We start from the raw sequence: 27,341 nt of genomic DNA, 5'->3' as shown, positions 1-27,341 counted from the left end.
GAGCGACGGTGTCAGAAACAGAACCCCAAAAGCTGTGCAATGAGAAGTAAGAGAACTACATTTTGCAGGTTATCTCTGTGCCAACAGGTTTCCTTTTACAGAACAGTTGCAGGGATCGGTTCTGATACCTGTACCCCTATGCGGGTCGGAGGCAGGGTGGGGTGTAAGTTGAAAGAAGCCTATAGTTTATTCCATTCACGTCTAAGTGACTTACTGCTGTGCAGAAGTAACCGCAGCCAGGACAACACTGGTGTTTGACCATCTTGCCCCGGTGATCCTCGCACAGCACCAGATGCCGCACCTTGTTAGACGGCCTCATTAACTCATACTTTGCCACCATGTTCCCGCACCGACCCAGCTGTGGAAAGGAGGGAGATGGTTACTAACTAGAATGATGTTTAGACCTCGTTGGAGGTATCTGTTGGTTAGAAACCATTTCAGATGGGATTTCACCCCCTCCATCACCTCTTGGCTAGTGCTCTCAGTGGCCATGCAATGGTCTCCAGCCTCTGAAGACACCTCCTCTTCTTTGGGGGTTTCCATCCGGCAGCTGCAGAGGGGGATCCCCTGAAGGCTGTCCATTTCCATGGCTTCCGAGCCATTAGAGAGATCTGGAAAAACAGCTGCACGTTATTTTCCATTATTAACCAAATCTGCAATGTCTGCATTTAAAGGCAAATACTGTTTTCAATGACCATTACATATAATCCTGACAATAAGTAATCAATGCACGTTAGCTGTTTAGAATTCTAACTGCACTTTAAACGCTCCAACACAAACAGATCTGCTTCGTGACAAAATGAAAACGGATCCCCAGCCAATTACAGGGATAAATTGCTGACATGGAAATTGGCCACCAGGGGGCTCTGTGCTGAACGCGGTGAAGCCCTGTAGGCAATAGAACGGCACAAGAGGGAGAGAAAGATCATGCAACTAATAATGGAGGCACTTTGGGGGACTGGCAGACTCTTCTTCAATGAACAGATATTTAGACTCATCAGGAAATTTTTAAGATATAAATGATTCCTATGGAAGTCAAGAGGTCCTCTTTGGCAGCTCTCACCGTTAGACTGCGGAGATATCATCTCTTTAACGTGCAGGTCCAAGTAGTCTAGTGACACTTCCGTGTATTCCGTGTTGGCTTCCCGATTCTCTCCCAATGAAGCTGCAAAGAGATAATGGCAAATGATTAAGTCGAGCCCCAAATTTCCCAAACTCTTTACTTCCCCTTTACAGAGAAGAAAGAAAAGAAATGCTAGACATCAAGAGAACAAGGGAGTACTGTGCAAGGCTGAAACTGGGTATTTTACTCACAGCAGTTAGGGGAGTGAGAAAAATTATATTTTTGCCTATTTACATTGCCTTTAGATAGCAGTAAACTTAAAGTGAAGGTAGGCCTACGGTAAAGGACCTCTAAACATTTGCATAAAGTTAGGGTTAACCTCTAGCAGCAGTGACGGAGCCATTACCATGAAGCGGGTTGGGATTTTCCTTGTTCTTCCTCTTCCGTCTCCTAGAAACTTTCATCCACAAGCTTTTGGGCAGGCTCGTCTTCTTTTCTTGCTTCTTCCTTAAACTCGACTCTGAGCTCTGGAATGAAAGTTTGGTATGTTTTAAGAACAGTTTTATAGGACAACTGTCAAACAGCCAAAACTCCTTTACACTGGCCTTTTAGTGTGACAGTATCCAATTCTAAATATGGTGGCCTCCGACCCTGAAGATGGTCCTGCAGCAATGGTTCAAAGTGGAATATGAGATTACTCACTAAATCAGAGTCCTCTCCATCATCTTCCTCCTCCACAGAATCCGCAGACTCCACATCTTCATCTCCTTCAGAATCAACCTCATCGACCTGCATGATCACAGACAAGGGTGTTATTAATATCAAAGGTATTGTATGTTTAATAACTCTACCTTACACCCTAAGTTTCCCAAGCAGAAATAAAGAGTGGGAACTAAGAGGGGGAGATAAATAACAAATATTGTCTCTACCTCCCTCAGTTGCCCTGAAGAACCAAGGTCAAATGAGACTACAGAAACTTCTGTACCTTCTTGGAGCTGTCTGCTTCTGACATGGTCTCTTTAGGAGCGCAGGGCTCTTCCTGGCTTTCCGAAACAGGAGTCTCTGAACTGTGGTAGTCCTCTTCCTCCATGTCTTCGGAGTCCTCATCTTCGGAATCCATCTCCATGCTTTCGCCATTTACATGGGGAACATCGGATTCCTTCTCACTCTGCATCAAACAACAAAGAAAATATTAGCGAAGATTCCACCGACATTGGACCGTGGAGAGAATAATGTGGCATGTGCCCACCTTGGGACTGGAAGAGGCATAGGTGATGTTTCGGAACATCTCCAACACACTTCTTTGCTTGAGCATTTTGGTCTTCTTCTTGGGTACGAGGCTGTACATGCCCATCCGCCGTTTCTTCTTCCGACACACCAGTGCAGCTGTAACAAATCACCCAACAGTTCTACTTGGCCTTTACATTTCACCCCTTTGTTGGGCAGCATCCTCTTACTTCTAGTCATTCTAGCCTAAAGCTCTACAAAGCTGTTTTACAGCGGACTTGGGAAGTGGATTTTATAGCTGCTGGTAATAGTTAAGATTGGCCTTTTGTCAGCAGTTAAGGACCAAATGATGAATCCCCAGAGAAGAAAACGCTCTATGAGAACAATAACATCTTGACTCTGAAACAGTCCATGGTGCTACATGCCTGGGGGGAGGTTCGTTAGGGGAAGGCAATAAGAGAGGGCTCATTACCTGAGAGTGACTTGGCAGAGGTGACAGAGTTTTGACCCTGAGGTAGCAGCTGTTGGGGGGCAGATGAGGGAGACGGGGGTTCCTCTTTGTCATCGTCTAAACCATTTTTGGCCTCGCTCTCTTCCTTGGTTTCGTCCTGTTCGGATGGTTCTTTGGGCTCTTTATGTACAGGCTTTAAAGGAGATAACACAGATAAGGACAAGCTAAATCTCTGCCTACTCCATCATCATATCCCTTTTGTAATATACTACTGCACCCCGCTACGCTCTTAAATTTGCCCAAACTCAGATTTCAACGTCCATCCTATTTGGTGGGCACAGAAGGTTCCATATTGCTCCAATCTTCTGACTGCCAAAGGAGCTACTAATTAGAGGAGACTCAACTTTCCTGAGTCTTCAGGTTACATATTCCTCGCATCCAGAACTCCTTGCTTGGTGAGGAGCAAGCTACTTAATACTACTACTGCGAGCAGCACATGATATGAGATGTGGCATAACTACACATCAGAGTATAATCTTTAGGTTGTTTCTCTCTCTGCCCAAAGACAAAGCAGTTGAAGACGTTGCAGCTCAATGTCAGGCAGCTGCTGCACAGTTCAATAGGAAACTGCCACAATTCTGCAAGACTTTTTGCTCCAAAAATTGCCAAAGCTACCCTAAGTCATTCAGAGATAGCAGCTTTTTGACTTTGCCTTAAGATGAGGGTTCAGTTTAAGAACCTAGAGCTGGGAAGAAGTAGATACAGTCGCAGCGGTAAGCAGAAGTCAATATCACTTTTTCAGTCTCAGCTTTACTCAAAATTTACCCATTGATTCATTTAACACAGCAGAAATCCTGGGAAGGAAACTCTGTATGGCTCCTAAAATTGCCATTTTGATAAAATACCCAATAAGATAAAGCTCAGTCATTGGGTTTTACAGCACAGCCATGGGAGTTACTGATCATATGCCAACTACAAACCATTTATCACCCTTAATGTGGAATACCGTTGTAGTACAGGGGTTTTCAAATGAAAAGATGTAAGCAGAGAAGACATTGCTTCATGTGTACAGAAACAATGGGTGCAGGTTTAGGAGGATCCAGGAAGTGCCGACAGTGATGATGGCAGAGACAATCACCACCCTTTTCTCTGTCAAAATAACCTTGCTCAACACATTAAAACAATTTAGAACTTAAATGACACCCAACTGATACTAGAGAGAGAGAGAAAAGGTCCAACCTTTTTTGGTCAGGGTGCCCCTTGAAAGTCTAACTGGTCAAGGCACCCCCTCAAGGTTCCAACCTTTGGCCATGGCACCCCTTGAAGGTCCAACTTTTGGTCAGGGTGCCCCTCAAAGTTCAAACCTTTGGTCAGGGTGCCCCTCGAAGGTCCAACCTCTGTTCAGGGTGCCCCTCAAAGTTCCAACCTTTGGTCACGGTGCCCCTCGAAGGTCCAACCTTTGGTCAGGGCACTCCTTAGCTCATTAAATGGGTACATAATAAAGGATATTGTTTTATTATCAGTCAATATTAGATTTACATACTGCATATTTCAGATGGAACCTTATTTGAGAATCGTGTAGCTTGCCCCCATATTGCCCCTGCTCTGCATACTATTGCAGCTAATTAGCTACCAAATTCCGTCTCACTTACCAAACTGACGCCTGTCTTCGGAAGAGATTTTCGTGCACGGTGAACCTTCAGATCAGGTAAAGCACTGTCCTGTTGCTTGGTATTCTCAACCAGTCCAGAATCCCCAGGATTGGGGGGGACAGGAGAAGGGGCAGGAGGGACATAAACGTTAGAAGCTGCTTTGGGTTTGCTGGCAGCCACTGGTATAGTTTTAGCAGCATGACCACTTAGAGGTGACAAGTTTGAAGTCCTTAATGGCTGCTCCAAAATGGCAGGTTTGTTTAAAATGTACCCATTACTTCCTGTTACTGATGTCTGTGTGGGGTTACTTTCTTTTAAGGGGTACTGTCTGACATCCTCCGTGTCTCTGTCACACACCCCATTCTCCGCCACTCGAAAAGCTTTAAAAACAGAGTCTTGGTGCGGGAGTTTTGTGCTGTCCGGGGCAGGGAGTGGCAATAAACCGTGGTCCTTAGACTCGTTCTTTTCACAAGATCCATTGGTTTCACCAATCTGCTTGTCCGGCAGGTTTTCATCACCGGCCATGGCTTCAGATACTGCAAAATAAGAGACTAAGTCATTACAACATTTCCATCACTGCGGAATCCATATTGTTACCTATCAGAATGGAGGCACTTACCTTCCTCTTGGCTGTTGGTGACTGCTTTCAACAAGTCCGTCTTCAGGAATAAGTCGTTCCTCGACTCCGTTTGGCTTGGGTCTACTCGCTGTGGGATAAAATTAGTATAATTTTGAACAGGGAGTCCTATTACCTATGTAAAAGAACACACATTGAGTTCCTGTCTATAGGGATGAATGAATACAATAAAGTGATTATCTTACACAACCATGGACAAACTATGACTCAGAGGGAAGATGATGAATCATGGCCTACAAAATGAGGGCCTTCACCATCAATACATTCATGGAAAACAAAGCCTAGGTTAAATTATGTTGAAATTCTAAACAAATCAGACTAAACATAAGTGAAAGGCCAATGAAGAAAGGATGGCTTGAATATCACACCGCGGACGCCAAGCAAAGAGAAATCACATTTTAATAAAATATTCCCAAAGCCCACCAGTGGAAGGACAACATCTGCCTGCTTCTTTTTGACCACGTTCCTGCTCAGCTTCTGTACTATCCCCTTCCTAAAAGAGATAGAAAGATTGGGGAAATTCTCTCTCCCTCGGAGGCTGTGCCAAAATGTAGTGCCAGTAATTTCGGCAGCATGACAGACTGGCCTTGCCACCCCAGTTAACATCGAGTGGAAGGTTGCCAAGGCATGCAAATCCACGTCATAGGGCAAACAGTAAGGAGACTCTAGTGTTTACAGAACACAGCAAAACTGTAAAGTGCAATAAAACAAACGTCGGTGAAATATGTTTTCTTCATTAAAGCCGGTTAGGCTGCCAGGACTGAGCTTCGGCAAACAATTTCGTTAGGGTGGGTCACCGAGATCTCAAAAAAATACAGCGTAATGTCCTCAGTAGCTGGAAATACATACAGTAATACATAAAACTAAATCTTAGGCCCTGAAGCTGGACTTTCGGAAGGCGTCCGGTCCCCAGCAGGGAGAGGCAAACCGTTGACAACCGACAATGACACGTCTATAACTTGGATACTAACCCAGTATTCCCCACGCAGCGGACATAATAAAGAGGGCTTGCACCATTGATGTTCAGCTTTTCAGGCATCTGAGCATCTGTTTGTCCTCATCAATCTTTTTCAATAAGTGCAATTAAAGGAAATGCTAATCAGCCTTCAATAGTAATGGAGAACGTACCTGACCGTCAATTGCCTATATGATCGGCTTAATTCCTTGGGGTTATAAAGAAAACACTTACGCATTCTTTCTGCTGAAAATTCTGTGACGCTGATCTCAAAGGAATAGTTCACTATTGCATGGGTGGTCAGTATTCAGAAACCTGGCCAAATCCAGACTCTACAGGTGGAGAAAAGGGGCAAACTACATAAGGCCATATCCTCCTGCTGAACAGATGCCTGATCGTAGAGAAGACTCAACGGGTCCACCAGGTTTCAATGCCACCTTGCAGGCCTCAACCCCTACCAACATGAGCAGATCCATACAACTTCAGACAAAAAAGGGTGCTGATGAGACTTTAATAGGCACCATTATAAGAAACAGATCCACACTTTGGTCTCCTACTAGCTTTACAAAAGCTATCAGAGCAGGCCACCGCTATATATAAACATTGTACACAAACCTATGCCCTTAACGTTCCTTAAGGAGAAGAAATTTGAACCTAAGGAGCCCATGCATGGACATACAGAGTGGAAACAAGGTCATATTAAAGGCCAAGTTTTCCTGCAACTTTCACGTGGAGCCTGATTCAGACACAACCAACATGGCTGGATGGTTCTGCACTGCCTCGTCCCAGGGAGCAAATTCTCGTACAGAAGAAAATAACGTCCCAAATAAAACATGCCCCCACGTTGAAAGGAAAATGCGTCAAGATTGTTTTTTTTTCCTATATCTCAATCTTCTATCTGCAGCTTGATAAATGCTGCTGCTCCGTCACGCCGGGTTATTGCATAAATTAAATTAAATGGATAATAACAGTATTTTGCTAAGGGTAAAATGTTCCGTGAGCTCCGGCTCTGGTTCTGGCTAAGTGATGGGTAGCGGTACCGGCGGCTTATCGCGACTGTGCTAGATTTCATGGCTGGGTTATTGTCTGTAGATGCAACGCTACTGTTGAAGTCTAAAAACAGTATCCCTAAATAGAAACAGCAGCCCGGTCGGACGCGAGGCCTTCACACATGCCACTTAGAGAAGCCAAGCCAAGGCACCGTGTAGTCTGGAGGAGTCAAAGCTGTGAAATCAACCAAAAGCCCAAGGCAATCTTCCCCAATGGACATGCAAATCCTCCTCAAATACCTCCAAGCTGCACATACCCTGCACAACCCACACTGAGCTCTCTCAACAGCAGTGAAGCCAAGTCCAAAGATCCATTCAATATGATCCTAAGCCCACGGAAAAACCTGCTGTTTTTTTTTTTTTTAAGCAACGTCTAGACTGGTCTACAGTCTCTCCTAAAGCAAAGCACCAATTTGCTCTCCATAACCAGGGACAACCAGCTATCTGGGGCACTGATAAACATGGCACATGCCCCAGACATGGAGCACACAAGGACCACAGACTGTTGGGAAAACACATATCAAGAACATACAAAGAGCACAGGAGCAATTGCTTTCCAACCATATGGGTCAGCTGACTGCAAAGCATTAGCCTTCCCCTCCCTTCCACCCAAAGCCTCCTGAGTTAGACTTGCAACTTTCTCTTACATGAAGCAATACCTTCAGTCTCCCCCCAAAAAACCAAAAGTTTTCTTCTGCTCTGTCTGTCTCTTCCCAGCAGTCACCCATTTGCAGTGTGATTGGCAGGGCTGCATTGCACCCTCCCAGGAAAATGTCGACAAATAGCAGCAGACCCAACAAAAGCCAACCGCACGGCACTGTCTGCTTTCATAATAAGAGTCCCTTGTACCTTCCTCCTACTGCCGTCCCTCCTTCATTCCACTCACTCAGTGATTAGCAAAAGCCTTCTCGGCTGTCAGGCTCAAAGCTCAAACCTTGCTCCACAGCCAAGGGGGGGGGGGGAACTCTAAATGAAGGTGCTTTTGTTGTCCAACAAACTCTCTCAATTGAGTAGATAAAGCAAGGAAACAATGTAGGCACAAGCTGGGAAGGACTATAGCAAGCATGGAGACGTCTCCTTTGCACATCAATCTCATTAGAAGATAGAAGACAAACTGTTTATCTTGTGTCCAAATTAGCAGCACCTTCTAATGTGGGTTGTCTGTGCTCTGTACTGATCCCACGAGGTGCCCACATTCCCCCAAAGAGCAGATAGAATTCCAAGGAAAGCAACTGAATCATACAGAGCAAGGTTTTTTATTGTACTGTCTAGCCTGAAATATCATGTTGTATCAACGCCATACAGAAGACCACCGCACCAAGTAATAACACACCCAACAGCTGTACACATGGCTGGCATAAAAAAATTCTTTTGTTTTACAGAATAATGCCTGTAACCCAGAGAAAGTTCTGCTAACTAACTACTTCAACTAGTCATAATCCAACATTTGATAAACCCCTCTTCTCACTAGGTCAAAACAAGGTTACAGATACATAGAAACATTGGGGTAACCGTCACCCTGTTATAGTTACAGGGGTACCCAGGGCACAAATAAGCACTCACCCCAAATCTCCCCCTAACTGACCTTCAGACTGGGCCCCCTTAGCTCATAACAAGGTTACAGATATATAGAAACATTGGGGTGTCACCCTGCTATAGTTCCAGGGGTACCTAGGGCACAAATAAGCACTCACCCCAAATCTCCCCCTAACTGGCCTTCAGACTGGGCCCCCTTAGCTCATAACAAGGTTACAGATATATAGAAACATTGGGGTAACAGTCACCCTGCTATAGTTCCAGGGGTACCCAGGGTACAAATAAGCACTCACCCCAAATCTCCCCCTAACTGACCTTCAGACTGGGACCCCTTAGCTCATAACAAGGTTACAGATATATAGAAACATTGGGGTAACAGTCACCCTGCTATAGTTCCAGGGGTACCCAGGGTACAAATAAACACTCACCCCAAATCTCCCCCTAACTGACCTTCAGACTGGGCCCCCTCAGCTCATAACAAGGTTACAGATATATAGAAACATTGGGGTAACAGTCACCCTGCTATAGTTCCAGGGGTACCCAGGGTACAAATAAGCACTCACCCCAAATCTCCCCCTAACTGACCTTCAGACTGGGACCCCTTAGCTCATAGCAAGGTTACAGATATATAGAAACATTGGGGTAACAGTCACCCTGCTATAGTTCCAGGGGTACCCAGGGCACAAATAAGCACTCACCCCAAATCTCCCCCTAACTGGCCTTCAGACTGGGCCCCCTTAGCTCATAACAAGGTTACAGATATATAGAAACATTGGGGTAACAGTCACCCTGCTATAGTTCCAGGGGTACCCAGGGTACAAATAAGCACTCACCCCAAATCTCCCCCTAACTGGCCTTCAGACTGGGCCCCCTTAGCTCATAACAAGGTTACAGATATATAGAAACATTGGGGTAACAGTCACCCTGCTATAGTTCCAGGGGTACCCAGGGCACAAATAAACACTCACCCCAAATCTCCCCCTAACTGACCTTCAGACTGGGCCCCCTTAGCTCATAACAAGGTTACAGATATATAGAAACATTGGGGTGTCACCCTGCTATAGTTCCAGGGGTACCCAGGGTACAAATAAGCACTCACCCCAAATCTCGCACTCACCCCAAATCTCCCCCTAACTGACCTTCAGACTGGGACCCCTTAGCTCATAGCAAGGTTACAGATATATAGAAACATTGGGGTAACAGTCACCCTGCTATAGTTCCAGGGGTACCCAGGGCACAAATAAGCACTCACCCCAAAATTGTCATCAGACTGGACTCTCCCATCCACTGCTTCGGGCCCTGTAGAGTGGGGATGCCCAAAAGTTTGGGGGCAGAACTAATGGCTGTGCAGGATTCTAACATTATTTTGCCGCTGCTAATTGATACATGCAGTAATTTGTAGAAAGTTTATCTGATCTTATTACACAGGCCTAATTTTTGTAGCAGCCCCAGCCTGATGAAACCTTAAGTCAACAACAAATTCAGCAGTGCACACAGCGTAGGTAAAGGGGGGCAGGAGCTGAAGCCAGTTGTTGGTTTGTATGGAAGCCAGTTGAGTGTCTCAGAGACACAATCCTGAGTGCAAGAATACACACGACTTGACTATACCCTGAGCTTAGAGAAGACCCCAACACTCAAGGCCCCAGCTTCCATAGACATCAAACACAAGTGAAAGAAAACCGGCTTGTTGGGAAGGAGTTGCAGTGCAAGAGACAGGGGGATCCTCAGAGACAACACACACACCAGTATTTACAGACTAATCCATGCAGTCAAACAAAGGGCTTACAGGCCCAGGAACCCCCAGCCCCAGTGTGAGCTACACAAAGGATATGAGAGCAGGCCTAGGTAGGACACTTGAAGGCTGAGGCCTACACTGGAAGTCCCTGTAGTGTTGTTCCTCCTCGGTCATTAGCATGAAGCCGGGTCTTTTTCAAGGATTGCGATGAATTAGATCATCTTTGCCCAACCACCTCCCCCTACAGGCATTTTCCGGAGCATGCTCACACGCGGCCATGTCTGCACTGTATTGTTTACACACTCGGTGACCTACCATTTCCATTCCACAGCAACAATGCAAAGCAGCCTTTTTCCTTCTCTTTAATTCTTCTCCTCCCTCCCACCCCACCTCCTTCACTTGATAAACAAGTCCTCTCCTCCCCATAAATACATATCCTGCTATCTGTCAGTTGAGCTGCAGGATCGGCTCTAACCATTTCTGATGGGCTTCTTAACTGCAATCATGAGAGCCATGTGCTCAACTGACCAGGAATGGAGAAGAAGGAGGAGGAGAAGGAGAAGGACACAATCACAATTCTAGGGTTATTTTACCCTTCTGGTACTAGCACAATAAAGGGTGGAACTCATAAGAGCTGGATATCAAAAAACTGGCCTTTTGGCTTCAACTGACCCAACTATATAAACACTGTATTTATATGCATCTTATAAGTTCAATAAACCTTTACTATATAATCCCTACCACACATGCTAGAAGGCCGTTCCATGCATCTATAACTCTTCCTTATGCTCCCTTCCAACCTCAGAGAGTGTCCCCCGGTTCTATCCACCATTCTTTTGCTGGAGAAGCCCTTTTTCACGCCTTGGAATTATCCATATTACGCTGTGCCCCTCCCTCTTCTACGATGCTCGTATTAAAGGGCAATTAAATCCAAGAAAGGAAGAGTAATCCTAATCAAACCTTCATTATGATATTTCATTGGTTTGTAAGCTATTTGTAACCATAGGTTCTACTAATAACATTGAAACAATGTAACAAGAAGTGTCTGCTCCTCTCCATTCTCTGCTCTTCTGAAACAATGTAGCAAGAAGCAGCCGATTCTCAAACCTTTGCAGAAACACAAAAGGGCCGACGCACTGCTTGCCATCAACTGCAATCATGTTTACAAATTATCTTTTCTAAACTTCAAAATGTTTAATCATGTCCAATTGGAAAGTTGCTCAGTGTTCTATGAGCTTTCATTAGGAAACAATTTTATTTCGGGGTAAACTTCCCCTTTAAGAATGTACTCAATCGTTGCTCCTAATAGACCTAATAAGGGTCACCGCTTCTCAGTCCATCGTCAAATCTGAAGTTGTGTCATTTAGAGTGTCAGCTCTTGACATATATATTGATTTCCATAGACCCCGTACTACATAACTGAACCTCTCTGGATATCTGTAAATGAATGTACATGAAAGAGAAGAGATCTGCAGGATAATACCCAAGGGAACCAGGGAATGTATGTCACCGGACTGTGTCCCACCCAACCAATACTTAAATTAAGTGAATAGGTCATCGTTGCTTTTTATAACATATAAATGAGGATTTTCTTGCCTGTATCCCATTGAAACCACCTTAATCCCACTGAAACCCACAGGGCCTGGTTCCTGGAGACAATGAAGAAGAATAAGCCCCATCACAAATTAAAACCATTCTCATGGATAAAGGACCCTTGCCAACAGAAAATGGAAATGATTCAACGTTACAGGGTTTTGAGCTAAAACTTGCCATATTTATGACTGCACAACCTGCTCTGTCACTAAACTACAACTCCCAGCATCCCTTGATATCGTTCTACTGTTCAGCTGTCTCACCCAGTCCTTACATAGGGTTTTTTTCTCACAAATGAATATATCCACAAGTCTCTAAAAAAGGAAAGTTTTATTATGAAGGCCTTGAGTAGAGGCTAGTCACTAATACTTGCTCCTTAAAGCATCATGGGAGTTGTAGTCCATCTACAACTGGAATGCAAAAGCCAAAGAGTAGGTATTATTCAAATAGGGCAACCACAGCTTGAAGTGCCCTTAAACTCATCAACTGGCCAAGGCAAGTGGTGGCAAAACCAGGCAATTTAGAAGTCTGGAAACCCTCAGCCGCACAAGTGCTTAGCAGCAGTTGATAAGGGGGAAGGTTTACAAGATAATGGAGGGGGTGATGGTTACTGCAGTGCAAACATTAAAGAATATTAGCTTGCAGGAGTAATTTTTAAGGAAATCTTCTGTTCTCTAAGGTCATCACAAACAGGCCTCACATTCTTCAAGGTCAGCAGACTCAGTCCTGGCATTTCTAGGTCAACATCTGCAGCCTAGCTGGGTATGCTGGGACACGTAGTCTGCAAAGGCTGCATTAGAACTTGTCCACACTCCCTTACCACTTCCTGCTCTCAAGCCCTGCAAGCAGTCGTGCTTTTTGAGCCTTTGGAGTACCCCTAGCTATGGTTCCATTGCAGGAAATGATTCTGCGACACAAAAGAGAGAAACTAGGCTGAAAAAACAAGAGTATTCTACCCGGATGGGTGCTGATTACCTTCCAGAAAGCCACAGAAGGGCATAGAAAAGATCCATGACAGTGTGTGTGTGTCTGGGTGTGAATGGATCAGGTGGTAGGGCTCCCTCTACTGAGCATGCCTGGTGGAGGAGACCATTTCACTTGCCCGTGAGACTGCAGCCATTTCATAGACGGAGCAGAATCACTGGAATGGTGTTTGAATAACCAAGAACAAAGCAGCTCCCAACATCTGCACAAGGCACAGGAATGTGGATCAGTCTGACGGCTCCACGGAGTTCACCCAAGCCATGCTTGATAGGACATGATCCCCAATCCGTGGGATAGTACAGTCAAACATAAAATGAGTTTATAATTTGCCACAAGGGAGGGGGACATCAACCGTTAAAGCTGTTTCCTCTTCAGCCTGATGGGTATTTTAGGAGCCTCCAAGGCTGGAGGAGCCGGGTTGCTGTATACAAGCCAGCGTTTAGACAAACATTCCTGAGGAACGGCAGAACTTTGCAAGGGTGCAGAGCTAATGGGGAATTAATATGGGAATATCTTCTGTTCCTAATTACCAACCAATGTGCCGAGAGGAAACAGAGCAATGCCAACATTATTAAGGACCATTCCAAGCAATGCCTGTGAATCCCTACGCCTCGGAGGTCTCCAAATTCCATGAGTTAAAACTTCTGCAGTGAAGAAGGGACTCAATAATTCCATTATGATCACCGCTGATTAGATATGCAAGATGAGTGCTACAGTTACCCAACAGATAATAAAGGTGGAGATCTCGGCACAAACCCTGCATTGTTTAACGTGGCATCAGAAGTTAGCCGAATATTATTTATACTCTGCCCTTGCAATGGGGAAAGCTAGTCATGCCCAATCATTTATATGGAACCCACGGCCTTGCACTCTTCTCAATTCTCAATACATTTATAGTCTACCTGGTTTTAAATTCCACTTTTGTTTTAGAACAAGGTTCTAAAGATGTGAAACAACGACTTCACCCTGCTATAGTTCCAGGGGTACCCAAGGCACAAATAAGCACTCACCCCAAATCTCCCCCTAACTGACCTTCAAATCTCCCCCTAACTGACCTTCAGACTGGGCCCCCTTAGCTCATAACAAGGTTACAGATATATAGAAACATTGGGGTGTTACCCTGCTATAGTTCCAGGGGTACCCAGGGTACAAATAAGCACTCACCCCAAATCTCCCCCTAACTGACCTTCAGACTGGGCCCCCTTAGCTCATAACAAGGTTACAGATATATAGAAACATTGGGGTGTCACCCTGCTATAGTTCCAGGGGTACCCAGGGCACAAATAAGCACTCACCCCAAATCTCCCCCTAACTGACCTTCAAATCTCCCCCTAACTGACCTTCAGACTGGGCCCCCTTAGCTCATAACAAGGTTACAGATATATAGAAACATTGGGGTGTTACCCTGCTATAGTTCCAGGGGTACCCAGGGTACAAATAAGCACTCACCCCAAATCTCCCCCTAACTGACCTTCAGACTGGGCCCCTAAACTCACAACAAGGTTACAGATATATAGAAACATTGGGGTGTCACCCTGCTATAGTTCCAGGGGTACCCAGGGTACAAATAAGCACTCACCCCAAATCTCCCCCTAACTGACCTTCAGACTGGGCCCCCTTAGCTCATAACAAGGTTACAGATATATAGAAACATAGGGGTGTCACCCTGCTATAGTTCCAGGGGTACCCAGGGTACAAATAAAAACTCACCCCAAATCTCCCACTAACTGACCTTCAGACTGGGCCCCCTTAGCTCACAACTATAGTTCCAAGGACAGAATGAATGGAAGAGATTGTGGCCTACAATGAATTCTGCAAGCCCAGCTCATTAGCCCTAGGCCCCAGAGCAAACAATCTCTGCCCAACCTACTTACATTGGGTATATAGATACTGTATTGGTGCAGTGGCTGAGAGTAAAAAAAAAAAAAAAAAGTCAGACACGGAGGGGGGGGGGTGTTAAGAAAAAAAATGTTAACCAATGCCATGGAAACTGCTAGAATTGTGTCCTACTTTTTCTAATGTAAAATACATAATTTAGTGAGAACTATAGCGTTCTATAGACGCAGTCATTAAGGCAATTGGACCCAAAAAACCCAGAAAATATCATTAAACTCAACTCAGCTTATACTTCTCACGCTACCCTTCCCCTCTGCAGTGTACCAATAGATTCTGTTTTATATTTATATATATATAATACACAAAAGCCATGAATATCTTGTAAATGATATCCTTATAAAAGGTGAGTTCTGATGTCATCAGTTATAAACGGTGAGTTCTGATGTTATTTCTGTCACATGACTCACTGAAACTTGTGTATTATAATAAATAAAGTACCCCCAGTTGCAAAATATGAGGATATTAGAAGTTACCTCGGAGTTCCATGACCTGTATAATAACACTCGGCCTTCGGCCTCGTGTTTTTATATGGTCATGGGACTCCTCGGTAACTTATAATATCCTTATATTTTACAAGAGGGGGTACTTTATTCACTATATATTGGATACACGAGTGACATGAAATTAAAATACGTTTGGACACTTGAAAGCTTGGTGTGCTGGTCCATTTTGAAGGCTACCTATTTATTTTGACCATGGCACCCTTGATCGAAATTGGAGGAAGAATGCGAGTACTATCTGGACTCGGATCGCTTCGTTTTCTGAAGTCGCTCAAAGTTTCCTCATGAAGCAATTTCGGGCAACCTTGGAAAACAAAGCGCTCCGAGTGCTATCCCGCCGGTGATTTAGATTCTAGCCACCAGGAAGGTTTTTCGGGGAGATTAGTGGCCCGAAGAAGAGGCCTGGCGACTAAATCTCCCCGAATCTTCACTTTTATGGTGGGTACCAACCAATGGTGGAGAATGTGTAATTGTTCCCAACTTGAAGTTCAATTCTGCCAAGTATTTGTAGATATATTGGGACCATAGCTAAATGGCGGTTACAGATAAGGGTGGCCCTGACCAGACGCCAGTCTTTAGACCTGGAAACCATTGGCTCTTCACCCAGTCAGGTCTCCACAGTGCATCAGAAACTGACAAAGTTTGCTTTAGAAAATGAGTCTTCCTCCCATAACCTGTAACCGCCCCATTCCCAAACCCAAACTTCCAGGACATCACATTCAGGTAAAGAATGAGTTAAATTCTAGCAACATCCAAAAAAAAAAAAAAAGGAAACCAATTGTATTCTCTACAATCCAGGTCCAAAACAATGTAGCAGAAGCCAACTAGCGGCCTCCCTACGGCCGACAAAGGGGTTTTTCTCGACTAAAGTGGGTTTTGGAGTTTACGCCTGTCTGAGAACATCAAACTTTAAGTGAATGACAGTTGAGGAACTGGCAGATAAATGCTTATATATGGCATACAGTCAATACATGCTGCCATTTAGATAAGCTGAAAAACATGCTGAGTGGAGAGAGCTGGAGTTGAATATTCATGTCCTACAGTTTACAGAGACTATCTGGGTAAAACAGTGAGGAACACAATGATATTGCCCTTCTCTAGAGAGGGGGTTTATTACATTTATATGGACTCCTGCTTTAGCACAGGCAATATGCTCCAGTCTGCAGATGTACAGACACTTCTAAACTCCTAAACTCTAATTCCCATCATGCCTAGAAAGCCAAGGCCTAGAGTTCCAGGTCAGCCATGGCCAAAGGGAAATTGTTCCATACCAGGGCTGTCCAACTGGAGGCCTATGGGCTGGATGTGGCCCTCCAAACGATTTTTATGGTCCCCAGGCTTCCCAGAATTCACTGTATGACCATCATTCTAATTCAGTCCAGCCCTCATGTTGTATGACATACAAATGGCCCAATACATGTAATAAGCTTGAAATCTGTGGTCTAGACCATGCAACGGTTTCTCTGTGGAACGCACACGGACGCTCAAGGGACGGACAGACAGAAAGTGAAATCAAAATGCCGACCTGACTGTGGATACAAGGATAAGGATTTCTTTCTGAACCCTAAGGGCAGAGACACATGGTCAGATTCGGGGCGATTAGTCGGCCGGCGACAAATCTCCTCTTCTTCGGGACGACTAATCTCCCCAAACTGCCTTCCCACCAGCTAGAATGAAAATCGCCGGCGGGATGATCGGAGCGATTTGTTTTCCGAAGTTGCCTCACGAGGAAACATCGGGCAACTTCGGAAAACTAAGCGCTCAAAGTTCCAGGCAGTTCGGGGAGATTAGTCGCCTGAAGAAGAGATTTCTCGCCGGACGACTAATCCCCCCGAATCTGACCATGTGTCTCTGCCCGAGATAGAATATTTGATATGAAGAAGAGACTATTCATGACCTGGGCTTCACAAAGCTGAGTGGCTTGCCCAAGAAGCTAACATTTCTGAAGCTGCCCACATAGCTAGAATGAAAATCGCCGGCGGGATGGCAATCGGATCGATTTGTTTTCCGAAGTTGCCTCATGAGGAAACTTCGGGCAACTTCGGAAAACTAAGCGCTCAAAGTTCCAGGCAGTTCGGGGAGATTAGTCGCCCGAAGAAGAGGAGATTTGACGCCGGGCGACTAATCCCCCCCCCCGAATCTGACCTTGTGTCTCTGCCCAAGATAGAATATTTGATATGAAGAAGAGACAATTCATGACCTGGGCTTCACAAGGCTGAGTGGCTTGCCCAAGAAGCTAACATTTCAGAAGCTGCCCACATAGGAATAAAAAGACATTATCAGTGACTTTCTAAAAGAACAATAAATAAGATAAGAGGACAAATAAGCAAATAATTAGCATAAAAGACACAGGCAGTCACATTAAGGGTGAAGGCCGGATAGAAAACAGCCTACTTGTCCCCCACCACCCAATGTACCCACCAAGCCACAGACAAGATCTCCTTGTTCCACCAGCAGCTGATTCTCCTCTTACACAAGCAGCAAAGTCTTCTGAGTCCCCCCTCAGTCAGACAGGAGCAGGGTCTTCAGCAAACGTCCATCCTCAATTCACTTCTTCCCAGAACTTGCCATGGATTTGCTCTCCGTCTGGATTCAGCTTGGGAGACATTCCCTGTCTCTTCCAGACTTCAGGCCTAGAACTCCAGACACACACGTTCCAATCATCCTGTGTGTGCAGCTGAGCTCGGGGCATGCTCAGTGGAGACGGATCTCCTTCCATTGTAAAACGAGGCTTTCGACATCAGGAAAGGAAGTGTCATCTGCACTGGGCAAAAAGTCACCGGCCTCAGTCTCACTCCACCACCGGGGCCTGTCTACATCTCAGGGACATGCCGTCTCCTGAGCGCAAGCTCTTATACCAAACAAAGCAGCAGGATTAAGCATTAGCTGGGACAAGACAATGGAAGCCTTTCAGATATGTGACTACTGCAACTATTATTTCATTCCTCTCCTTGCAACACAAGAGGCCCCCAAACACCCGCCTATAAAGCAGCAATCACACATCTCAATCTAAGGCAATAGAAACAGGACAGTCTGGCCTTTGGCTGTTGTTTAACTACAACTCCCAGCTGTCAGTGAAAGGTCATCTACTGGGGACACCACCAAACACACACACTCAGTTTTTATTGGTTGCCATCTGGACAACCGATCCATAAATATCAATTAACGACCCCTATTCTCTATTTATCGGTTTAACTTTTTATTTTGGAAAAACATTGACAGAGTGAAATTTAAATGGAATAGTGAAATTTTTAGCTGGAAAACCAGAAAATACTGCGTAACTGCAACTATATTTTATTTATCAATGCAAAGAAAACAGTTGACATCTGAAAAATCATCTTCACTGCAGTACAATAAATATATATATATTTGTTTTAGGGAACTCGCTTTCCTTTTGAACAATCACAGTAGACAAAGCTGAGGGTTGCCTTGGCAACAAAGACTAATTTGAATTATTATAGGCTTTTATAAAGGCTGGGGGGCAAGTGAGGGTGGGATAAAGGTAGAAGAGACGAGGTGGTTGGACAAGGAGTGGCCCTTACTGTGTACCTTTACTGAAGAACAGAAATAATTTCCCATTTAATAGGCATGAAGAGAGATAAAACTTATAATGCCAGCACATGTTTATGTTATAGTGGTGGGCAATGAGGGTCTTCAAGGCTTCACTCATTACCTTATGCCCAGTTCAATAGAAACAGTGTGTCCCTTCCTGTAGTATTAATTCCACTCTCAGTCTTGTCTAGGCCTTCATGCTGGGATTTTTACAACAGTAATACTTTATCTCCAGTCTCGTGTATTCTTTAGGCTGTTCCCCCATTCACTGGTTTGGGTCCACATACTAAGAACCTCAGGGAACTATAGCAGGTTGACTGTTACCCCAATGTTTCTCTATATCTGTAACCTTGTTATGAGCTAAGGGGGCCCAGTCTGAAGGTCAGTTAGGGGGAGATTTGGGGTGAGTGCTTATTTGTACCCTGGGTACCCCTGGAACTATAGCAGGGTGACACCCCAATGTTTCTATATATCTGTAACCTTATGAGCTAAGGGGGCCCAGTCTGAAGGTCAGTTAGGGGGAGATTTGGGGTGAGTGTTTATTTGTACCCTGGGTACCCCTGGAACTATAGCAGGGTGACTGTTACCCCAATGTTTCTATATATCTGTAACCTTGTTATGAGCTAAGGGGGCCCAGTCTGAAGGTCAGTTAGGGGGAGATTTGGGGTGAGTGTTTATTTGTACCCTGGGTACCCCTGGAACTATAGCAGGGTGACTGTTACCCCAATGTTTCTATATATCTGTAACCTTGTTATGAGCTAAGGGGGCCCAGTCTGAAGGTCAGTTAGGGGGAGATTGGGGTGAGTGTTTATTTGTACCCTGGGTACCCCTGGAACTATAGCAGGGTGACTGTTACCCCAATGTTTCTATATATCTGTAACCTTGTTATGAGCTAAGGGGGCCCAGTCTGAAGGTCAGTTAGGGGGAGATTTGGGGTGAGTGTTTATTTGTACCCTGGGTACCCCTGGAACTATAGCAGGGTGACTTACCCCAATGTTTCTATATATCTGTAACCTTGTTATGAGCTAAGGGGGCCCAGTCTGAAGGTCAGTTAGGGAGAGATTTGGGGTGAGTGTTTATTTGTGCCCTGGGTACCCCTGGAACTATAGCAGGATGAGTTTTACCCGAATGTTTCTATATATCTGTAACCTTGTTATGAGCTAAGTGGGCCCAGTCAGAAGGTCAGTTAGGGGGAGATTTGGGGTGAGTGTTTATTTGTGCCCTGGGTACCCCTGGAACTATAGCAGGATGAGTTTTACCCGAATGTTTCTATATATCTGTAACCTTGTTATGAGCTAAGGGGGCCCAGTCTGAAGGTCAGTTAGGGGGAGATTTGGGGTGAGTGTTTATTTGTACCCTGGGTACCCCTGGAACTATAGCAGGATGAGTTTTACCCGAATGTTTCTATATATCTGTAACCTTGTTATGAGCTAAGTGGGCCCAGTCAGAAGGTCAGTTAGGGGGAGATTTGGGGCGAGTGTTTATTTGTGCCCTGGGTACCCCTGGAACTATAGAAGGATGAGTGTTACCCCAATGTTTCTATATATCTGTAACCTTGTTATGAGCTAAGGGGGCCCAGTCTGAAGGTCAGTTAGGGGGAGATTTGGGGTGAGTGCTTATTTGTACCCTGGGTACCCCTGGAACTATAGCAGGGTGACACCCCAATGTTTCTATATATCTGTAACCTTATGAGCTAAGGGGGCCCAGTCTGAAGGTCAGTTAGGGGGAGATTTGGGGTGAGTGTTTATTTGTACCCTGGGTACCCCTGGAACTATAGCAGGGTGACTGTTACCCCAATGTTTCTATATATCTGTAACCTTGTTATGAGCTAAGGGGGCCCAGTCTGAAGGTCAGTTAGGGGGAGATTTGGGGTGAGTGTTTATTTGTACCCTGGGTACCCCTGGAACTATAGCAGGGTGACTGTTACCCCAATGTTTCTATATATCTGTAACCTTGTTATGAGCTAAGGGGGCCCAGTCTGAAGGTCAGTTAGGGGGAGATTTGGGGTGAGTGTTTATTTGTACCCTGGGTACCCCTGGAACTATAGCAGGGTGACTGTTACCCCAATGTTTCTATATATCTGTAACCTTGTTATGAGCTAAGGGGGCCCAGTCTGAAGGTCAGTTAGGGGGAGATTGGGGTGAGTGTTTATTTGTACCCTGGGTACCCCTGGAACTATAGCAGGGTGACTGTTACCCCAATGTTTCTATATATCTGTAACCTTGTTATGAGCTAAGGGGGCCCAGTCTGAAGGTCAGTTAGGGGGAGATTTGGGGTGAGTGTTTATTTGTACCCTGGGTACCCCTGGAACTATAGCAGGGTGACTTACCCCAATGTTTCTATATATCTGTAACCTTGTTATGAGCTAAGGGGGCCCAGTCTGAAGGTCAGTTAGGGAGAGATTTGGGGTGAGTGTTTATTTGTGCCCTGGGTACCCCTGGAACTATAGCAGGATGAGTTTTACCCGAATGTTTCTATATATCTGTAACCTTGTTATGAGCTAAGTGGGCCCAGTCAGAAGGTCAGTTAGGGGGAGATTTGGGGTGAGTGTTTATTTGTGCCCTGGGTACCCCTGGAACTATAGAAGGATGAGTGTTACCCCAATGTTTCTATATATCTGTAACCTTGTTATGAGCTAAGGGGGCCCAGCCTGAAGGTCAGTTAGGGGGAGATTTGGGGTGAGTGATTATTTGTGCCCTGGGTACCCCTGGAACTATAGCAGGATGACACCCCAATGTTTCTATCTATCTGTAACCTTGTTATGAGCTAAGGGGGCCCAGCCTGAAAGTCAGTTAGGGGGAGATTTGGGTGAGTTAAGCTTCGATTCCATTGACCCACCAGTGCTACCCACCTCCAATAATCACAGTCCCATTAACAAAAAGTCTGCCCTATATGAAATTCTATACACAGGAAGGGTTAACACAAAAACAGCCATTGGGACCACCCAGAATCGTGGGTGACAGAGCCAGGCGTATGCAGAAGACTTTTAAACAGGAAAATGCCCGATGCAGACGTAAGCAGCCCCCAGCACAATAAAGATCTTTGTGTCTGCTCAGAAATAATGAAATCTATCCTACATGTGCAGAGCTGTAGAACCTTTTGAGATTTCTACCTTGGCCTCCTCTGGGTTCCTCAGATCCGCACCAGACTAGTTATTAGTTCCAACTTCAAATCTCAGCCAAAAAAATGCTAAATAATGAACCTGAGCCTTTATCTGAAAAAATAAACGACTGGTCAACACCTTAAAAATGGCAACAGATGTCCACTAATTAAGTGGGAGGGGGTGTAAGAAGGGCAAAGGTATCTGTTACAGTGACGTCTAGATTAAATCATAAAAGAAACAACTAGGTAGGAACTGTACAATCATATCATGGAATCCTCGCTCTCTATTTATGGATGCAGTCACGCAACGGCCGGGCAGAAAGCAACATGTCCTACCTGAACAAAAACACCAGTCTTCCAAGAGCTTGAAAGGAGGATTTCCCCAGGACACTGCTGCGGCCTACTCTACTGATCATGAGCTACAATTAGCAGTAGGCATGGAGGAGCATGCTCAGTAGGAGTCTCTGCTCTCCAGCAGGAAGATCAGCCTCATGGATGTCATTGAGTTGCACGCAATCTAGAAGGGATTTGAATGCCACAACGAGGCCCGTTCTCCATTCAGCAGAGATAAACAGGCCCACCCTATGCAATTAGCCGTCACGAGCTCAAAAACGGTGTTTCAACTGGGCTATTTCTAAGCCCCCTTTTCAAGATCTCACTTCAATACCCACACTGCTCGCTGAGCCCTACACAAAGTGCTGCTACGTTTCTCAAGGTGACCTTCCAGGAATTTTAATCGTTTTCAGATTTCCCTTCAACAGCAGAAATATTAAGAGGATAATCATCTTTTTTTTTTTTGTAGGTTCATTATAATCTTCACGGCAATCCTGCCAAGCATTAAAAAAGTCCATCCAAGAGGGTTTTATGACCATTTGGATCGGAGCCGTTTGTGTCTCGCCCAAGATCCGATCTATAGCTCACAGAACAGCACATTCTTGATAGGTCGGAAATCCGTGGAGGGGAGTATGAGTTATGGTGCTGGAGGGTGATGATATTCTGATGTGTTGGAGGACAGGTAAGACAATACAGATGCTATATATACTTCCAACACACCCAGAAGGATCTGCTGGAGCCTGGCCTATTTCCTAGTTTAGATGGGTCAAAACAAAAAACATTTGTTCTACCCGACTCTTTGGTTCTACCTCGTTGGGTTTAAACAGCAAAACAAGCCATGTGTAAATATAATTGTCACCCTGATTTGATTATAGAAGACTCATCTGCAAAGAAGAGATTCTCAGCCGTCACCTCCAGCGATTGTCCATTCGGCCACCGGGATCCGGCCCTCATCGTTTAATTAGCGCAAAACAAGCTGAAACCTCGGCCATTTCTCATTAGAGATTTATCCTAAGTGACAATGGGAGGAAGGCGCTGGCGTTTATCGGACATCGACCCATTTCATTTGATTTAATGTTATATGTTTGCGTTTGCAAATTCCAAATCGGGCATCACCGATGTGCCTCGGATCCAGAAGTTTTTACTATGCTGGCAAACAGGAGGCAGCCTGTCAAGGACACCTCGTGCCATCTGCTAAAGAAGGACCCGGCCAGAGGATCCGTAATTTCTCCGTATTAAACACAAACTGTGCCAAACTTGCAACTCATTCCCGGCCAAGCACAAACGGAAAGCTGGACTTTCATTTGAAACAACGCGTTTCGCCTTTAGAGAAAGGAAAAAGGGCTTCCTTAAAGGATCCCTGTGTGGAAATAACCAACCTGAACTGAATACTCACGGCATCAAAATACAACTTAAAAGATATTTAATTGTTCTCCCCCTTTAGATCGTAAAGAATCAGCAAATGTATCGGTGTATGACTGATCAACCGGTGTCTAAACAGGCAGGTTCTAGAGCGACAGTCATATATCGAGGGTCAGTTTCCCTATATCGGAAAGGTTCAGGTTCATTAGCAACTAAAGATACGCCAAACTCATTCATGAAAGTTTTACCTGAATAACTAATTTGGGTTTGCAAATGGGAGGGGAAACCGTGAAAAATTAATTTTTTACATTTATCTACTGGCAATGCCATGAATAATGAATAAAATACTTATTTTATCAACATCATCTGTGTGGAGGGTTGGTCCTTGAGTGCCTGCTCAACTACAATTTTTTACTTCCTTGTTTTGTGACAAAAAGTGACGCAACTTCCCTTCCTGCCCCTAAATTGCAAATTAGGATTGGGATTCGGTTTGGCCAGGCACTAGGATTTGGCCAAATCTGAATCCTGAACCAAAAACTATTTTGCATATGCAACGGAAGGTAAAGTGTAAAACATTTTTTACTTCTTTTGTGGCAAAAAGTTACGCAACTTCCCTTCCTGCCCCTAAATTGCATATGCAGATTAGGATTTGGATTCAGTTTGGCCAGGCACGAGGATTTGGCCGAATCCGAATCCTGCTGAAAAAAGGCTGAATCGTGCTGAAAAAGGCCGAATCCTGAACCAAATCCTAATTTGCATATGCAACGGAAGGGAAAGTGTAAAAAACATTTTTTACTTCTTTGTTTTGTGACAATAACTTACGCAACTTCCCATCCTGCTCCTAAGGGCTAGTCCACATGGGGAGATAGGCACGCGTTTGCGGCGACAAAGCGCCGCGCCAGTCGCCGCGACCGGCGCAGGCGACAGTTTTGTATGGGCGCCTATGTAAAAATGCCTGTGCTAACCACACGAGGCGATGCGCTTTTCAACAGTCACCTGAAAATGCCTCGCCAGGCTTTTTCAGGCGACTGTTGAAAAGCGCATCGCCTCGTGTGGTTAGCACAGGCGTTTTTACATAGGCGCCCATACAAAACTGTCGCCTGCGCCGGTCGCGGCGACTGGCGCGGCGCTTTGTCGCCGCGACCGCAAACGCGTGCCTATCTCCCCGTGTGGAATAGCCCTAAATAGCATAAGCAAATTAGGATTTGGTTTGGCCAGGCACAGCGATTTAGCCAAAACCCGAATCCTGCTGAAAAAGGCCGAATCCTGAACCAAATCCTAATTTGCATATGCAACGGAAGGGAAAGTGTAAGAAACATTTTTTACTTTTGTGGCAAAAAGTTCCCTTCCTGCCCTTAATTTGCATATGCAGATTAGGATTTGGATTCGGTTTGGCCAGGCACGAGGATTTGGCCAAATCCGAAACCCGCTGAAAAATGCTGAATCCTGAATCAAATCCTATTTTCTATATGCAACAGAAGGGAAAGTGTAAGAAACATTTTTTACTTCTTTGTCTTGTGGCAAAAAGTTCCTTTCCTGCCCCTAATTTGCATATGCAGATTAGGATTTGGTTCAGACAGGAATGAGGATTCGGTCGAATCTGAATCCTGTTGAAAAAGACTGAATCCTGGATTTGGAGCATCTCTATTAGCAACACTGCTGCTTGGAGACATCTGTAGCGGAGGATAGAGGGAGAGATCAGACAGCTCGGCTGAGACAGACCAAATAAAATAAATCCAACCAGGGTTCCTTTAATTATACCCCCTTTTTTTTAATTCATGCCCCCACAATAAAAGAGGCAGCCTAGTTATTCTAGGAGTAAATCAAGAATCAGCGCTGCCCCCGTTTGCTGTAAATCTGCTCCCTAACCTCTGTAATGAGAAAATGTCTTGGGACAGATTGCGGCCCATACAGACAGAAGGATAAGGAGGCGAAGCAGTCGCAGCGCTATTATCACTGGCATCATTAAAGGTGTGTGACATGATAATGGGGGGTTGGCTTCTTGTAGAAGTCGGGACCACCCAAGCAAAAACAATTTCAGGAAACGCGTCTTATCTCTCCCAGCTTTCAGCACGTGGGTAGAATTTACAGGGTGCTCCAACTGTCTGATATTATTCCCCACAAACCAGGCAACGGCTGCTGTAATTGTTGGTAACTTCAGCACTGAATCCAAAATGACATTGTTTTATAAAAGTCTTATACAAGTGTATGGAGCACTAGCGCTTCGACACCCTAGGACTGAAAAATCGGATCTGCCAATGGCATTTAGAGAAGATCGGAAAGGTCGGCAGCTACAGCAGAGATGACAGGGGTGTAGGCCCCTCAGCTGTCACTTTAGGTGCCATTTGGCTTCTGATTGTAACAATGAAGCAGCAGCAGCTGGAGGGGAACAGACTTGTGCTACATTGTTACAAGAGTCAGAGCCATAACACAGGTAAACTCAAGTTACACACACAACTATAAACCCGGCGACCATGAGGAATGATATATAGGAAGTTGCTCATAAAATAGGCGCCATTGTGTTTAGAAAGAGCCCCAACTGTCATATTGGATATGAATTGCACTGGGCAAGAGACGGGGCATGGGACTGTTTCCACAAGCTTAGAGTGCAAGCTCAACAGAACAGTTTCACCCCATGCCCTCACCCTAATACACTGTACCCAGATGTTGGAGAGGCTGAAGCAAAACCCGAGTGGATTCTCTCATTCCCATAGGGGGAGATGGAGGGAAGGTGGGAGAGCGGATGCACCAGACAGGGGGGCACATGACTCAATGGAACTAGAGATGAATCAGACGCTTGTGCTTTATTGGCACCTGGTGTGTGGGGGTCCCCGGGGAGTCTGAGAGGAGTGGGACAGGCAGGTGGCAATTAGCAGGGGCTAAAGGGGGTGGGGTTAATATAAAGGGGGTGGGGTTAATATAAAGGGGGGTTATAAGAGAATGGGGGGCTAGAAGCAGAGGTAGCACAGTAATACCACTAATAATAGGGCTGATTAGTAACTGGGGGTAACACTAACTAATAAGGGGCAGAGACACACACAGGGGTCAGTGGAGGGGTAAGTTGGGGGAGGGGTAAATGGAGGGGCAGGGGTAAGTGGTAAGTTGGGGGAGGGGTAAGTTGGAGGAGGGTACGTTGGGGTGTAAGTGGGGGGGAGGGTTTGCCAGACAGAGGGACACTGTGGAGGGGCAGGTGGGGGTATAATTTGGGCAGGTTGGGGGCAGGGGGTACAGGAGTCGGTACAGACACTTCCCATGAGGCCCCAGGTCCGCTCAGCCCCTTCCACTCCATCTCCCCCTCACTCGCCGGCCCTTGAGGGCCCCGTCCCGCTCCCCGCGCTTCCTCCTCGCTCACCTCAGCATCCAGTGTGGCCATGGCTCCAGCCCCGAGCGTAGCCCCGCCCCTCCGGCCGCCACGACATAACCACGCCCCCGCTCTCAGCCTCTCGGGAGAGAATGAGGGGATCTAAGGATCCGGCGCATGCGCACGTTCGGCACCTACTTCCTGTTTCCGTACAACAACACGGCGGCTTAGTATGAGTGTAAGTGTACCAACATGGCGCCCACTGTGCGGCTTCCGTACACAAGGTTCATTGTGTGTTTAACAGCTCAGCTGTGGCCTAGTAGTGTAACCCGTCCTTTGTGTGTCTGTCTGTGTTGTATGTTGCCATATGGCACTGCCTGGCACATATTATTCCTCACACAGCAATAAAGTGC

General features: G+C 45.5%; 1 protein-coding gene across 8 annotated transcripts in view; it reads right to left on the bottom strand.

Moving 5' to 3' along the window:
* ehmt1.L (euchromatic histone-lysine N-methyltransferase 1 L homeolog) overlaps positions 1-27,127 on the bottom strand; it is a 37,711-nt gene extending 10,584 nt beyond the window's left edge. The window contains exons 1-11 of one of the 8 annotated variants that reach the window (XM_018229445.2): positions 26,980-27,127; positions 5,013-5,100; positions 4,394-4,929; positions 2,763-2,934; positions 2,313-2,449; positions 2,049-2,231; positions 1,766-1,852; positions 1,470-1,590; positions 1,064-1,165; positions 466-611; positions 215-358 (exon numbers count right to left, since the gene is read on the bottom strand). In XM_018229445.2, coding sequence (XP_018084934.1) covers positions 215-358; positions 466-611; positions 1,064-1,165; positions 1,470-1,590; positions 1,766-1,852; positions 2,049-2,231; positions 2,313-2,449; positions 2,763-2,934; positions 4,394-4,929; positions 5,013-5,100; positions 26,980-27,000 — 1,737 coding nt within the window. In that variant the 5' untranslated portion in view covers positions 27,001-27,127. Of the gene's footprint in view, positions 1-214; positions 359-465; positions 612-1,063; positions 1,166-1,469; positions 1,591-1,765; positions 1,853-2,048; positions 2,232-2,312; positions 2,450-2,762; positions 2,935-4,393; positions 4,930-5,012; positions 5,146-5,453; positions 5,652-7,681; positions 7,929-9,822; positions 10,459-10,620; positions 10,645-17,699; positions 17,968-26,979 lie in introns of those variants that run through there. The other 7 variants (XM_018229444.2, XM_018229446.2, XM_041572299.1 and 4 more) reach the window with 7 other exon arrangements.
* Positions 27,128-27,341: the final 214 nt, after the last annotated feature.

Source organism: Xenopus laevis, chromosome 8L (genome assembly GCF_017654675.1).
Source record: "Xenopus laevis strain J_2021 chromosome 8L, Xenopus_laevis_v10.1, whole genome shotgun sequence".
Classification (NCBI taxonomy): domain Eukaryota; kingdom Metazoa; phylum Chordata; class Amphibia; order Anura; family Pipidae; genus Xenopus; species Xenopus laevis.
This window is presented reverse-complemented; position numbering and strand designations above follow the sequence as displayed.